The sequence below is a fragment of the Maniola jurtina genome, chromosome 23 (assembly GCF_905333055.1).
Source record: "Maniola jurtina chromosome 23, ilManJurt1.1, whole genome shotgun sequence".
Taxonomy (NCBI): Eukaryota; Metazoa; Arthropoda; class Insecta; order Lepidoptera; family Nymphalidae; genus Maniola; species Maniola jurtina.
In genome coordinates, this window is record NC_060051.1 from 3,231,788 (window position 1) to 3,246,013 (window position 14,226).

At 32.2% G+C, this 14,226-nt stretch overlaps 1 protein-coding gene across 7 annotated transcripts in view; it reads left to right on the plus strand.

The window, feature by feature from the left end:
* Positions 1-14,226, plus strand: part of LOC123877372 (ankyrin-2-like) — a 96,544-nt gene that overhangs the window by 65,666 nt on the left and 16,652 nt on the right. For all 7 annotated transcript variants that reach the window (XM_045924076.1, XM_045924071.1, XM_045924072.1 and 4 more), the window contains 11 exons: positions 5,845-6,014; positions 6,537-6,677; positions 6,813-6,992; positions 7,087-7,250; positions 7,332-8,462; positions 8,555-8,767; positions 8,968-9,231; positions 9,806-10,631; positions 10,717-10,938; positions 11,017-11,143; positions 11,265-14,146. In XM_045924076.1, coding sequence (XP_045780032.1) covers positions 5,845-6,014; positions 6,537-6,677; positions 6,813-6,992; positions 7,087-7,250; positions 7,332-8,462; positions 8,555-8,767; positions 8,968-9,231; positions 9,806-10,631; positions 10,717-10,938; positions 11,017-11,143; positions 11,265-14,146 — 6,320 coding nt within the window. The remainder of the gene's footprint in view (positions 1-5,844; positions 6,015-6,536; positions 6,678-6,812; positions 6,993-7,086; positions 7,251-7,331; positions 8,463-8,554; positions 8,768-8,967; positions 9,232-9,805; positions 10,632-10,716; positions 10,939-11,016; positions 11,144-11,264; positions 14,147-14,226) is intronic.

The window sequence follows — 14,226 nt, forward strand, 5'->3', positions numbered from 1 at the left end:
CAAACTGATTTTGGAACTGAGTTTTACAACGAAAATTTTAAAACGATAGTCAAAAAATTTAACATCAATCATTATTCTACATATTCCACTAAAAAAGCTTCTATAGTTGAAAGACTTATAAGAACTTTAAAAAATAAAATGTATAAACAATTCAGTTTCCAAGGAAACTACACTTGGATTAAAGGTGTGCTAGAAGAAATAGTTGAAAATTATAACACCTCTAAACACAGAACGATCGGTTTATCTCCTAACGAAGTTAATGAAAATAATAAGAAACTTATACTTCAAAGATTTAATGTAGGAAAACAGTTAAAAATCCTTAAGAAGAGAAATTTAAAAGTTGGAGATTTTGTGCGGATTAGTAAGTATAAAGGTGTTTTTGAAAAAGGTTACACTCCTAATTGGTCCACCGAAATATTCCGTATTAAAAAAGTACAGAAAACGAATCCTGTTACTTACCTTATAGAAGATGCTAAACATCAGCCAATTTTGGGCTCATTTTATGCAGAAGAACTTCAAAAAACAGAAAATCCTAATGTCTATCTTATTGAAAAAGTTTTAAAAAGAAAAGGAAACAAGATATTTGTAAAGTGGTTAGGATTTCCATCGAGTGAAAATAGTTGGATAGATAGAACGAATATTTTATAACTAACCAGTTCCCAATTTATTTATTGTTATTTAAGTGATAGTATAGTTATTTTACATTCATTGTAATAAAAGTAATGAAAGAGAGCAGTATTCTCAATTGGTTTATAAATCATTTACCATTTGAACTTCATCTACCTGGATATAATTACTGTGGTGCTGGTACAAAATTGTATAAAAGGCTTGCACGGGGAGATCAAGGTGTAAATAAATTGGATGAATATTGTAAACAACACGATATTGCATACGACTTGTCAACTTCATTAAGTGATCGTCATAAGGCTGATAAAATATTGATGAAAAGGGCTAAGCAACGTGCTTTAGCATCTGATGCAACTTTGGGAGAAAAGATAGCAGCAAATTTAGTTAATAAAGCTATGATAGCTAAATTGTATACCGGGTCGGGACTGACTAGTAAAGCCAACAATTCTAAAACAGTGTCGCCAAAAAAATCCGCTTTAGGCACTGGTTTGAAAAAACACTTTAAACATGTTGTTGCTCATGCAAAAAAGCATGTGCAAAAAATGAAACCCAAATGTAAGAAAATGGCTATAGAATTAGCCATAGCAGCGGCTAAAGAATTGACTAAAGACTCGTCAATAAAACTTCCTCGAATTATACCAATTCCAAAAACTGGTGGAGTACTTCCTTTGATACCTATTTTTGCCGGATTATCTGCTGCGGGTAGCTTAGCTGGTGGTGCTGCAGGAATCGCTAAAGTTATAAATGATTTGAAAGACGCTAAAAAACGTTTTACAGAATTAAAGAGGCATCATGAAAAAATGGAAACCCTCCATATAGGCAAAGGTTTACATATCAAACCGCATAGAGGTAGTTTAGGAATTTACATTTCAAATGAAAAAAACTAAGAGAAAGGCTACCCAAACGAGCGCTCACCAATATCGACATCATCAACCATTCGCAAGACATTCCTTACTTTCGAGGGGTGTTTATGAGAGATGAGATGCCAAAACATCCTTTTCGAAAAGAATGTGGTATAGTTAATTTGGATAGCTCCAATAATCCTGGCTCTCATTGGGTAGCCTATGCAAAAGTAAATAATGAAATTCAATACTTTGACAGCTATGGAAATTTAAAACCACCTAAAGAGTTAATTCAATATTTAGGAACTGGTATGAGTTATAATTACAAAAATTTTCAAGGTAGTCATCCTTATAACTGTGGTCATCTATGTATAAAGTTTTTAAGAAGTTTTTGGAATACACAAAATAAAATGTATAAATAGTTCAGTAAAATCAGTAAATTTTTAGTTTACGATCATGTCTGTAACAATCACTATTACCGGGCACAAATCTGTGTTGGAATCATTTTTTCAACCTCCTCTTATTCTCGATGGTGAATATGAATGCGGTTTATTATATTTTTCTGCTCTGAACTCAATACCAAACATAAATCATAGCAATAACATATTTGCATATGGTGATGAATGTAAATATTTAAAAATTCCATATGGTACTTATGATTTATATGACATAAGAGAATATCTTGCGAGTAAGTTAGACAACTGTGAAATTGAAATAAAACCAAATAATAATACTTTAACATGCTCGCTTTTTTGTTCCAAAACTGTACATTTTGACGTAGAAAACAGTTTAGGACGCTTACTTGGTTTCCCAAATGTAAAACTTGAAGCAAATAAATGGCATGAGTCTGTTAATCCAGTTAACATTCTTCCCTTGTCTGTCATCAGGATCGAATGTGATCTTATATTCGGATCATTTAATAATGGGTTTGCATCACATATTATTCATGAATTTATTCCTAACGTTCCTCCAGGATATCGATATATAGAAATTCCAAAAAATATTATTTATCTTCCTGTTAATAAGAGTAATATATCATCCATAACTGTTAAAATCATTGACGAAAACGGTAACAATATTGATTTTAGAGAAGAAAATATCCAACTGAGACTTCATTTACGTAGAGCAAAATGATAGTGTTTAATAAAACACTTGGATATGAGGTGAAAAGAATCAATCATTTGCCTGCTACTAAAGCGCGTACACGTATTAAAGCAAATCGTAATATTGTAACAAAAAGAAACAAAGATTTTCTCCGATCACTCGGATTCAAAGTATGAATATTCTAAATATTAATAACACCCCAGTATTCGATAATTCTATCGAAAGTTATGAGATCCACACGTACAATCCATACAATAACAGCTTTAAAGAAAATGATGAAATTCGCATTCCAATACATCAGCAAGACATATACATATTACCATGTAATAGTTCAATTTATGTTGAAGGCTTTGCCACAGTGACTGGAAAAGATCAATCGGGGAAAGAAATAAAGAAACCTGTAAATTTTACTAATAACCCTGTTATGTTTCTATTTCAAGACATTAGGTATGAAATGAACGGTATTGAAATAGATCGCGTAAGAAACCCTGGAATAACCACAACATTAAAATCATACATATCGATGAATGAGGGGGATAGCAAAGTCGCAGCATTGTGGGGTTGGCAAATGGATGGTTTTAAAATGACAGAGGGATATTTTAATGCTGTTATACCATTGAATAAAATAATGGGATTTGCCGAGGATTATAATAAAATTATTATAAACTGTAAACATGAACTTATTCTGAATAGAAGTAATAGTAATTTAAATAGTGTAACAATTCACAAGGATGATAATATACATATAGAAGTACGAACAATTCAGTGGCGTGTGCCGCATATAAAAGTTTCGGATCGTGAAAGACTCTCACTACTTAAGTATTTAGAAAAAGACAAACCTATTCAAATAGCATTCAGAAATTGGGATTTATATGAATATCCTTTACTTCCTAAAACTACAAAACATTCGTGGTCAATTAAAACTACTTCTCAACTTGAAAAGCCTCGATATGTTATTTTTGGTCTACAAACTAATAGGAAAAACAGTAAGACTAATGATAGTTCTATATTTGATCATTGCAAATTAACAAATGTAACGCTGTTTTTAAATTCACAATATTACCCATACGATTCACTTAATTTGAAATTTGATGAAAATAAATACAGTATATTATACGAAATGTACACTCAATTTCGTCAGTCTTATTATAATCTTCCTGTTGACCCGTTGTTTGATCTGATCACATTTAAAGAAAAGGCACCACTGTTTGTAATTGACTGTTCAAGACAAAACGAGAATTTAAAGACAGGACCTGTAGACGTACGTTTGGAAATTGAAAGTTCGCAAGAAATCCCGGATAAAACATCAGCATATTGTCTTATAATAAACGATCGCCTCTTTGAATATAAACCCTTAAGTAATATTGTCCGCAAGCTGTCATGAATGTCATCATTGATGTACAAGGATTCAAGACGGATTCCAATGAGTTTATAGTAAAAGAAATAGCTATATTATGTAATAACCATATCCAGACTTATTTAATCAAGCCACCATACCCATTTTATAATTTAACGAAAACGGAAAGAAAACAAGTTTGTTGGATAGAAAGAAACAGAGGAATACATTGGAAAGAAGGTTTTATTTCATACTTAAACTACAAAGGATATGTAAACATGAATAATTATTTAAATAATAAACGTGTTTATGCTAAAGGTGTAGAAAAAGTGCAGTGGATATCGAAAATGTTTGGTTGCGATAGTGTTTATAATTTGGAAGATAAATCTTGCCCTAGCTTATTAAGTTTGTATGAACAATACGAAACGAATAGTGATGTGTTTAGTTGTTTATACCATCCTTCAATATGTGCATTAAAAAACGTGCTTGTTTTAAGAAAATGGTGTCTCGATAATAAAATTTTCTAATAAATATATATCTAGTAGTTTTTATTTACTTTCCTTTTGTTAAGGGTTGATTAGTAATATAAGTATGACTAGCAAAGTATAGTCAATATTTTTATTAGTTGTTGATTAATACGACTTTAGTTTATTCATGTACATGGTCTAAGAAAGTCATTCCTTTTCAAAAACTCAAAGTAATCATCATAATTATAAACAAATAAAAATGATATTAAAAGTTAATGATTTAGTTGACGTTGTTATTGTAAAATGGAATTTGTGTGGGCTGCATCATGTACATATATTAAACTATAAGGAATACGATGGTATTCTGATATCAACGATCTCAAAGAAATCCAACATTTATTATAAAGGTCTTAAAGTTTCCGCACGCGTATTAAGAATAAATAATAAGTATGTTGACTTGATACCATCAGCTGATTAATGTGTAACTAAAACCGTCTGATTTTCATAAATAACCTTATAAAGCTGAGTCATTAGGATTTATCTGTAATTGACACATTAAAAGTAATTTCTTGAACGATTTAAAAAAACCATTATATAAATCCAAATAATTCTAAAATGAGATGTCAATAGTGATAAGTAGGCTATCCAAGAATAATATCACCATTGAATCATCTTCGAGGAGTTTCTGACAACCTGATCATTCTCTTGTTACTGATTATATTTAACATCGATCGTGAAATTGGAAGTTGTAGCTCACGTCTATACGATGCGCGGCGCGGTGCAGCTACACCGCTAGACGCGCCGCGCTTTATCTAGAGACGTGAGCTACAACTCCCAATTTTACCCTACTTACATTACTTATTAATAAGCCGTAAATCAAGAGTGTTTAATTTCAAACAACCAGCGCACATTTTATTTGGTGTTTCAATTTAAATAGAGAAAATATTGAAGATAAAATTGATCATAGAAAAAAAAGAATTGATATAATACTTAATATGGGACAACCGGGTATTTAAGTACAATGTAGACAAAATATAATGTCTTCTCATTAAAGTAGCAATTATAAAAATGTTAAGTTGTAGGTTAAGCATGATAGTCAAAGGACGTATTGAAGACCTATCCGTTAACCTTAAGCCATAAATAAATAAACAGATTTTTAACAGAAAATATAGACGAGTAAATAAGTAGACAAGGTCACAGTTGCTTGTAACAAGATTGGTTCAATACGGTAATGAGATTAGCCTCTTTCACTCAAACGACCCGGACTACTACTGTAAAAGGTAGTACGTCTAGAATTACTAGAAAACAAGTAAGCCCTATTATTGCGTCGAAGAGAGCGCTCGAGTTAGTCAATTTCAAATGTGTTTTTCAGTAATTTGTTTTAAAGTTAACGAAACGTTATCCTTTATTAGTGAATCTATTAATATACATGTGAAAGTAAAAGTTAAGTAAGTGAATTATGTTGTAGATTGGAAGACATTTGTAACCTATTAGGCAAAGACTGGGTGGCTTTGGCGTATGAGTTAGGTGTGAGTGTTGCGACTGTGAATCAAATTCAAGCAAAGCGTATAACTGCATCGGAACAGGCTCAGCTTATGCTTAAACTTTGGAAGACTCAGTCTGGAACTAAGGCACAGGGTATGTTTTCTTATTCCTCGATTTTTTATTGATCTCATAATATATGACTCTTTATCGTCTCCTAAAATTAAGTTCAACAATCTCAATCCAATTAAGTTTAAATAACTTGAATTGCTTGTATTGAATTTATGTTTTATTAATTTTTATCATCGCTTGGAAGATTTTGCATTTTACTTGCGAAATTTAAAGGGATCATAATAATAGTTATTTTTATAAATAAATTAATAATTCCTAATTGTAATAATTATAATTCCTTTAAATTGTCTTAAACCAAATTAATAATAATTATTGAGGTATTGTCAGCGACGAAAAATAACAAATAATGCTTGCTATGTTTGTTTTTCTATCAATTTCGATAAAATATGTGATAGTTTTAAAGTGAAATGTGTATTCATATTTATTAAAATTAGGGTCAAGGCCAGTTAATTTAGCATCATAATTCAATTAAGCCCAATTAATTTTATTCAATATAATGACAGAATTTATACTAAAATATAAATTATTTTTACGGAATACGTGTAGATAACTCATTAGAGCTCGCATTGTGTCGCATCGGAAGGGACGACATAATAGCGCCTCAATCAGAATTGTCCAATGAGCGTCGCATCCAGCGAAACATTTACCAAGAAAGACAAGAATCTGAAGAAATTGAAGCATACAAAGGTTAATAAAAACATTGTTTATCTCAAACTCTCATATGAAATTAATAAAATGAAAATATTTAAACCAATCAATAACAGTTTATATGAAGACTTAACGCTACCTAATACCTTACAAATAATTATACATTTTTCGTAGCAGAAGAAGACAATAAACTCAAAGAAAATATTTATGATGATGATGAGATCACAGAGCGTATGCGCTCTGAAGATCTAGATCAAGACGAAGCTAAATATTCACCCGAAGAAAAGTCGATTGTTGATAAAAGCGACATGGATCGAACACCAACACCAAGTGAGGAAAGCGAAGAGGATGAAGGTATGCAGTATGAAATCAGAAAAGGTTTTTGTTTAGTTTTCCTTATTATTATTCCATTAATTAAATTGCTATTATTATTACTGTTTGTTTTAAGATGTCAAACGTAGTGTCGCTGAAAGAAAGGTGCAGATAACAAAGAAACTAAGCAGTAGTAAGATTCCATCGTCTAAGCAAAAGAAAGAACTAAGAGAGGAGATAATAGAAATTAAGACTCAAATCAAACCAGATATCAAGAAATTCCAAGATATAGAGCAACAGGTTAAAAAATATTTCTAGTTCCTTAAATATTGTTAGCAATGTTTTATTTTCGTAACATATTTTAATATTTTATGTTTTCAGATCAAGGCGGAATCCAAATTAGAACAAATGCGATTTAAAACATCACCAGATTCCTTTGATCCTAAGACTGATAAAGTAGTTTCAATACAAAAGGAGCCAATTGTAGAATTAAGTAAAGAAGAAATAAAACAAGAACGAACTGTAGAACAGTTTAGAAAATTTGACCCGTCTTCACCAGCTAAACCTACACCCAAGCATTTACAACGACATATGCGCAATGAATCTATGAGGTTCCCATCTGGTGATTTCTCAAACGTAACAATTACACCGAGAAAATCCATTACAACTGAAACAATCGAGACAAAACAAAGTATTGAAACCAAAACAGAAACATTTACCAAGGAAGAAATTTCGCAAAAAGAGATAGATAGGGCTAGAGTTGAAGAAAAATTAGACGATGGTGAGAGATCACCTGAATTAGTTACAGACGAAGAAAGGGATGTAGCTGAAACTACCTTGAAAGATAAAATAAATGCATTTGAAACAAAAATATCACGGGATCCTCCTATTGATACAGCAAAAACTGTCAAACTTACAAAGGAAGCCCTAAAAAGGCATACCCTAGAACAAGACCATGGATTAGAATATACACAAGCTTTTGTCAGAGATCAAGCAAAGCAATTATCGAATTTAGAAAGTCAAAAAATATTTATTGAAACGGAGAAACATACTGAAACTGTCAAATCTGTAAGAGAAACAATCCAACGATTTGATTCAAAAGTAAAACAAGAAGATAAATTAAAACAATTTCCTAAAACTATGAGGACTGATTCAACTCTTGTACAGGTTTCATCTGAAGAAGACAGCGAATTCTTAAAGAAATCAACGGACTCAGAGACTGAAACTGAGTCGCAAACTACTGTTAAAGTTGAAAAGGACAAAAAGTCAAAATTCGAGTTCCACAAAGATTCTTTCGAGAGGAAGGGTGATTTAAGAGATACCTCTGATATTAAAAAGAAAGATAGTGATAAAGACAAAAAGACTGATGACGATGAGAAAAGAGACGATGAAGGAGTAAGTATAAAAGAACATAAGATTAAGATTGATGAATTACAATTAAAAGCAAGTGATGAAGAAATTACAGAAGTAAAAGAAGAAAATGTTTTATTAGAAGAACAAATGAAAGAAAAGGTAAAAAACAACGTAAATAAATAATTAATTGATAAAAAACTTAAGTAAATATTGGCCTCTATTATGTATCATGCGATTTATATTATTTTTAGGTTGAAACTCAACAGTCCATAGCTAGCACAAAGTCAGATTTAAGCAAACACACCAAAACAGATTCTATGGGTTCAGATACACAAGATATTCCAGGGAGAAAAGTTTCTCAAGAATCTCCGTTACCATCTGGCATTGACAAAACTGATTCTTTAGCTGACTTACAACAAAGTACCGAAAGAGATGTCAGTTTTGTTTCTCAAACGGAATCCAAAGTAAATAAACAAGTTTATTTATTTATTTAAACCACTTTATTGCTTAAAACTATGATAAAGAATAAAATACAGGATAGATTTACAAACAAAGGGTGACCCTATCACTATCGTTATCTTTTCCAGGCTTAATTATGATAAAATACATATTGAATAACATGAGACAAAGTTCACTAAAACAATAATGCCATTTTCTCTTACAGATTTATTCCAAAGACTCCAAACATAGAAGTGATTCACTAGATGAAGCTTCACAGTTTTCAGATTTAGAAGATCAAATAGGTATGAGTCCTGCTCATAAGCCATCGTTAGAAAAAACAGTAAAGGAAGCAAGGATAATTGAAGCAGATGAACAAATAAGTATCATAGAGACGAGCAGAAATCAAACACTTGAATTTTTGAAATATGAGACTGAACATAGTGCTCAAATTCATTCATCTGCACTGACACCAAAAGATAGTGAAAAGGTTAATTAGTTTCTTAAGTAATATATTATTTAAATTTTAAGTCTTCTTTTTGTTACATAAAAATTGGGGAAAATGTCCTATCCGTGGATTTATTTATTTTGTATAAAACAGTCACTTTATTAAGGAAACGACCATAGCCTAAAACTAGCCTAATACACAAGTTTTTTAGGGTCAGTTGATTTCTGCACACCTAGGTAGTGACAAAATCACATCAAAAACATTTATTTGCAGGTGTAATTTGTACTTATGCTTTTAAACAATAGCCAATTTACAACTTGCTAGACAATGCCAGCTAGTTTGTCTGCGTGGATATAAATTGTTTAAAATCTCGTGTCTTTCGTTTCCCTATACAACAATAATTAACCTCTATCTCCGGTATACAAGCTATCTCTCTACTCATTTTCATCAAAATCAATTAAAAGGATAAGCCGTGAAAAGATAACAAACAGACAGGCTTATGGACAGACAGGCACATTTCACAATAATATTTAATTTATTTGGGATGGAATAATATTATTATTTGAATGGATTGTTTATGATATACGTGAATCAGTTTAATATTAAAATATTTTAGGTACCTAGCAAAGAGTCACCAGTTATAAGTGCTAAAGCTCGTCAATTTATAGAAACCGTTCCCGAGGATGACTCTGTCCAGGAATGTTTCTTTTCTAAACGTATTTACTCTGATTCTTTGGAAGATTCCGATCATACAGACTCTAGACGTCATTCTGAAGCGGACTCATTAAAATCAGATCAATCTGATATTAAAGCAAAAATATCTTCTTCTGATTTCGATGAAAGGGCAGAGTACGAAGGAACAGCTGACTCTGGTAGTGGATTTGGTGACGAAAAGTTTGAAGAAAGTATTGGTTTCACTTCAATAAAGATTGATCCTAAAGCTTTAGAGTCTCAAAAGCAAGATTCTGACTCAACTTCAACACAACTCGATGAACTGGAAGAACCAGATGTTGTATTTAAGAAAATGGTACCCAAACGTCATACTCGCACAGAATCTGTATCAATATCGAAACTAAGTGATTTACAAGATACGGTTACACAAGAACCACCTGTGGCAAAACAAGAATTCCAAATGGTTATAACTGAAGCAGAGGATGTTGACAAATCTTCTGATAAAGATGAACCTTCAGATAAAATTTCATCTGAAAGCAGCAGAGAAATTGAAATGTCTGAAAGAAAATCGTCAGATGGGATTTCAGACAGAATAAGCTCGGAAGATGCAGTCACTGATAAAAAAACTTCTTCTGAAGAAGAACCAATAAAAGATAATTTAATATCCAATCAAGAAAAACCTAAGGAAATTACAAAAATTATTACTAACACCATCAAAGATATAGAAAAGGTTGATACAACTACACTAAAAGGAGAATCTGGGGCTAAAGGTAAGACATATTATATTGAAAATGCTTATTTGAGTACCTATTAGATATAGGCAATCTTATGATTGATTAATTTTGTTTTAATAAGTTGAAGAAACTAAGCGGCAGTCCGTTACTTCCGTGGGATCAGGTTCAGTAAGTGAGTTACGACTAGAAGAAAAACGACTATCCGATGCACATAGCATTACTGAATCGAGAGATTACACGTTTGAAGAATCCGAAGACGATATAGGAACACAGGAAACACATAAAGATGCTAAAGAAAAAGTTGAAATGAAGCAAGAAGTGGAATATAAAATCAAATCATCTGGTGAGCAAAGAAATCATAAGTTCTAGGCATTTTTTTATTTCTCACAATAACTTTCAGGAGTAAAATTATGTTTTGCAGAAAAGCCAACTGAACTGCTAAAACTGGCAAAACTGACTCACGGAGATTCACTAGATGACGTAGAAGGTTTCCCTGAAGATCATGTTGCTGAATACGTTCACAGACTACCACATATACAAGAAACTAGGTAACATTTTGAACACTAATTAATTTCTAAAAACTATGCAATAAAAGTTTTGTAAACCATCATTAGTTAAATCCAATGTAAGTTGAATGTGTAATTTAAAAGTGTTTATCATTCATTACAGTTCTGGACCAGACAAGCATATAACTAGCCAGTTTCTAATTAAAGAACGTGAAGAGCAGGTAAGGTGTGAAACTGACCTAAGGGAAATAAAAATACTCTCTGAAAAACTAGACCCCGATAAAATTATCAAAGCTGAAGAGGAAGCACAAAAAAGTAAACTAACTGAACAAGAAAGTGACGATATTTCAAGTTCTATTAAATCTAAAGAAATATCTTCTTTATCTGAGCCTTTAGAATCAATTACAGTAACAACACATGGCGAAGAAAAAATACAAAAACCTGAACAAATACGTATATCAGACGATAAAAAAATAGCTACAGAACATAGAAAAGGCCCTGCGGGCGAAGAAATAACGATAACAACCGTCACTGAAATTTTAGTAGGACCTTCTGGAGAAGAATTAGAAAAAATTACCGAAACTGAATCTACTAAATATCCATCAGGTAAAGAAGCAGTCTCCGTAAAAGTATCAGAAAATATTAGGACTCATACGCCAGAAAGTGTTCTAGCAAAACCTAAAAGTATTGTTGACCAAATGCCTTCCTTAAATGGTGAAATTCAAAAAGAAAAGATTTCTTCAGATATATATACCTCCGATGAAAAATCGGCTGGAAAACAATTTCCTCCACTAACAGATTCTATAAAAATCAAAAGCGATCACATAGAAATGTCTGAAAAATCTATTGAAGTAACATTACCAAAATCATTGCAATCCTATGAAACACCAGCATATCAATCCTTTCCAAAACCAGAAGAGATAGTAACATCGGAGGATAAGTTACCTTTAGAAAGAGAAGCCGTACCCACAAAAGTATCAGAAAGTATTACGTCCCATACGCTAGAAACAACTGCTAGTGCTACGGAGCCAAGTAAAACAATCGCTGAAACAATATCAGCTACAAAAGCTGTTGATGAATCAACAAAAAGAGTTGATGACAAGGTGACTTTAACAGAAAAACTAGACACAAAGATATTGACTGAAAAAAAGACCGAAGACATTATATCTTCTACGACGACCCTAGCAGGTGAACCTATTCCTGAAACAGAAACTAAGTCTTTTGTCATTAAAACTCACAGAAAGGAAATAATTTCAGAACCAGAAACAACCCAAGATAAAAAAATATCTGTATCTACTGATAAAAAAATAGGAGATTCGGGAGAAGAAATAACTGTTGAAACTGTTACTGAACATTTAAGAGGTTCCTCTGGCGAAGAAATCGTTAGAACTACCGTAACTGAAACTGTTAAATATCCATCAGGAAAAGAATCTGTTTCTACAAAAGTGTCTGAAAGTGTGTCACAGAAAAAAGAAATCATAGGTTCTATATTAGGAAAATCCGATAAATTTGGACATCTAGACATAGATGGTGATAAAATATTAGGTGAAACTCTCAATACTTCTATGGAGGAAAAACTCCAAGAAGAAAAAGGTCAGATATCTGACGAAGATGAAAAAGTTTCTTCAACAACTGAGACAGTGATTGGATCGACAGGTGAAGAAATAACTACGGTGACAGTAACTGTTACAAAGATACTCCCAACTGGAGAAGAAGCTATTAAAACTACTATAACTGAAACAACTAAATATCCGTCAGGACGACAAACAGTTTCAACCAGAGTATTAGAAAGTATTCGATCACATAAAGAAATGGCGTTCACCACTTCTGCATCTGAAACATTACAGTCTGATATAAAAGATAATATACAAAGTATGTTATCCAAATCAGAAGACTTAATTGGCGAAAAAGACATCTCAATTGATACGAAAGAAGATAGTAAGATAGGCCCATCAGGTGAAACAATAAAAACAACAATTGTTACTGAGAGAACTAAAATACCCACAGGAGAAAAAATAAAAACAACTACTACTGAAGTGACAAAGTTTCCCTCTGGGGAAGAATCCATATCTACAAGAGTAGCGGAATCTATAAAAACATTTGAACAAGAGAGCCAAATAATTGCTGTCAAAAAATCAAAAGAATTAACTGAACACAAAACAGCATTTCAAACTGCGCCCATACCAGAAAAACCTGAAATTTTGAAAAAAACTATTATTACAGAAATTGAAGATCATTCACCAAATAAGTTAGCAAGTGAAAGTTTAACTCAGACAGAGACTTTACCTAAAGATCTTAATTTAACGGACAGCCAAAAAACAGCTAAAGAACAAGTCAAACCAGTGATAGATGATATATTACAAAAAGGAACTATGGTTGCTGCAGCTCGTAGTCCTGTTCCAGAGAAAGACTCCAAAATGATAAGCAAGGAAATACTTGAAACAGAAAAAAGGTCTTATGATGCGAAAGTACCTCAAAAAGAAGAGCGCAGACACTCGTGTATAAGTCCTGCAATATCGCTTGAAAGAATCGCAGAATCTGAAGTTGAAATGGAAGATGAAGCAGAAAAGACTGAAGTTATCGTAAGTAAAACCACAAAAGATGAGGACATGAAGACTGAATTGAAAAAATCTGACTCCACTATGAAGCAAATGGCCGATAATATTGAAATAATTATCAAACAAGCATCGGAGGACTTAGATATATCCTCTGAAGAACCTGCATTAGAGGAAAAGGTAATGGAAGAAAAGGTAACAGAATTACAAGGTGAGGTTTCAGTGGATTCTATCATAGAGGAAGCTGTTCAAACTGTTGAAGGTTACTTGGATGAAACTGCAAATAAAGTGCCTGAAGAGGTAGATGTTAAAAAGGAGGTTATGTTTGAAGACTCAAAGCTACCCAAAGAAAGACCAGGTTTAATCAAGTCACTTTCTAGAGATAGTGGGGAGATAGTTATTATGCCGAAGAAAAAGCAATCCAGAACTTTTTCAGTTCAGAGTTCACCAGACGAAGTAGAAGAACAAATTTACACAGATTCAGAGTCAGGTAAATAGAAACAAAAATGAAATCAAACCGTAATTAAATACTTATTTAAACAAAGTTTTCCAGAAATCTGTACTTATTTT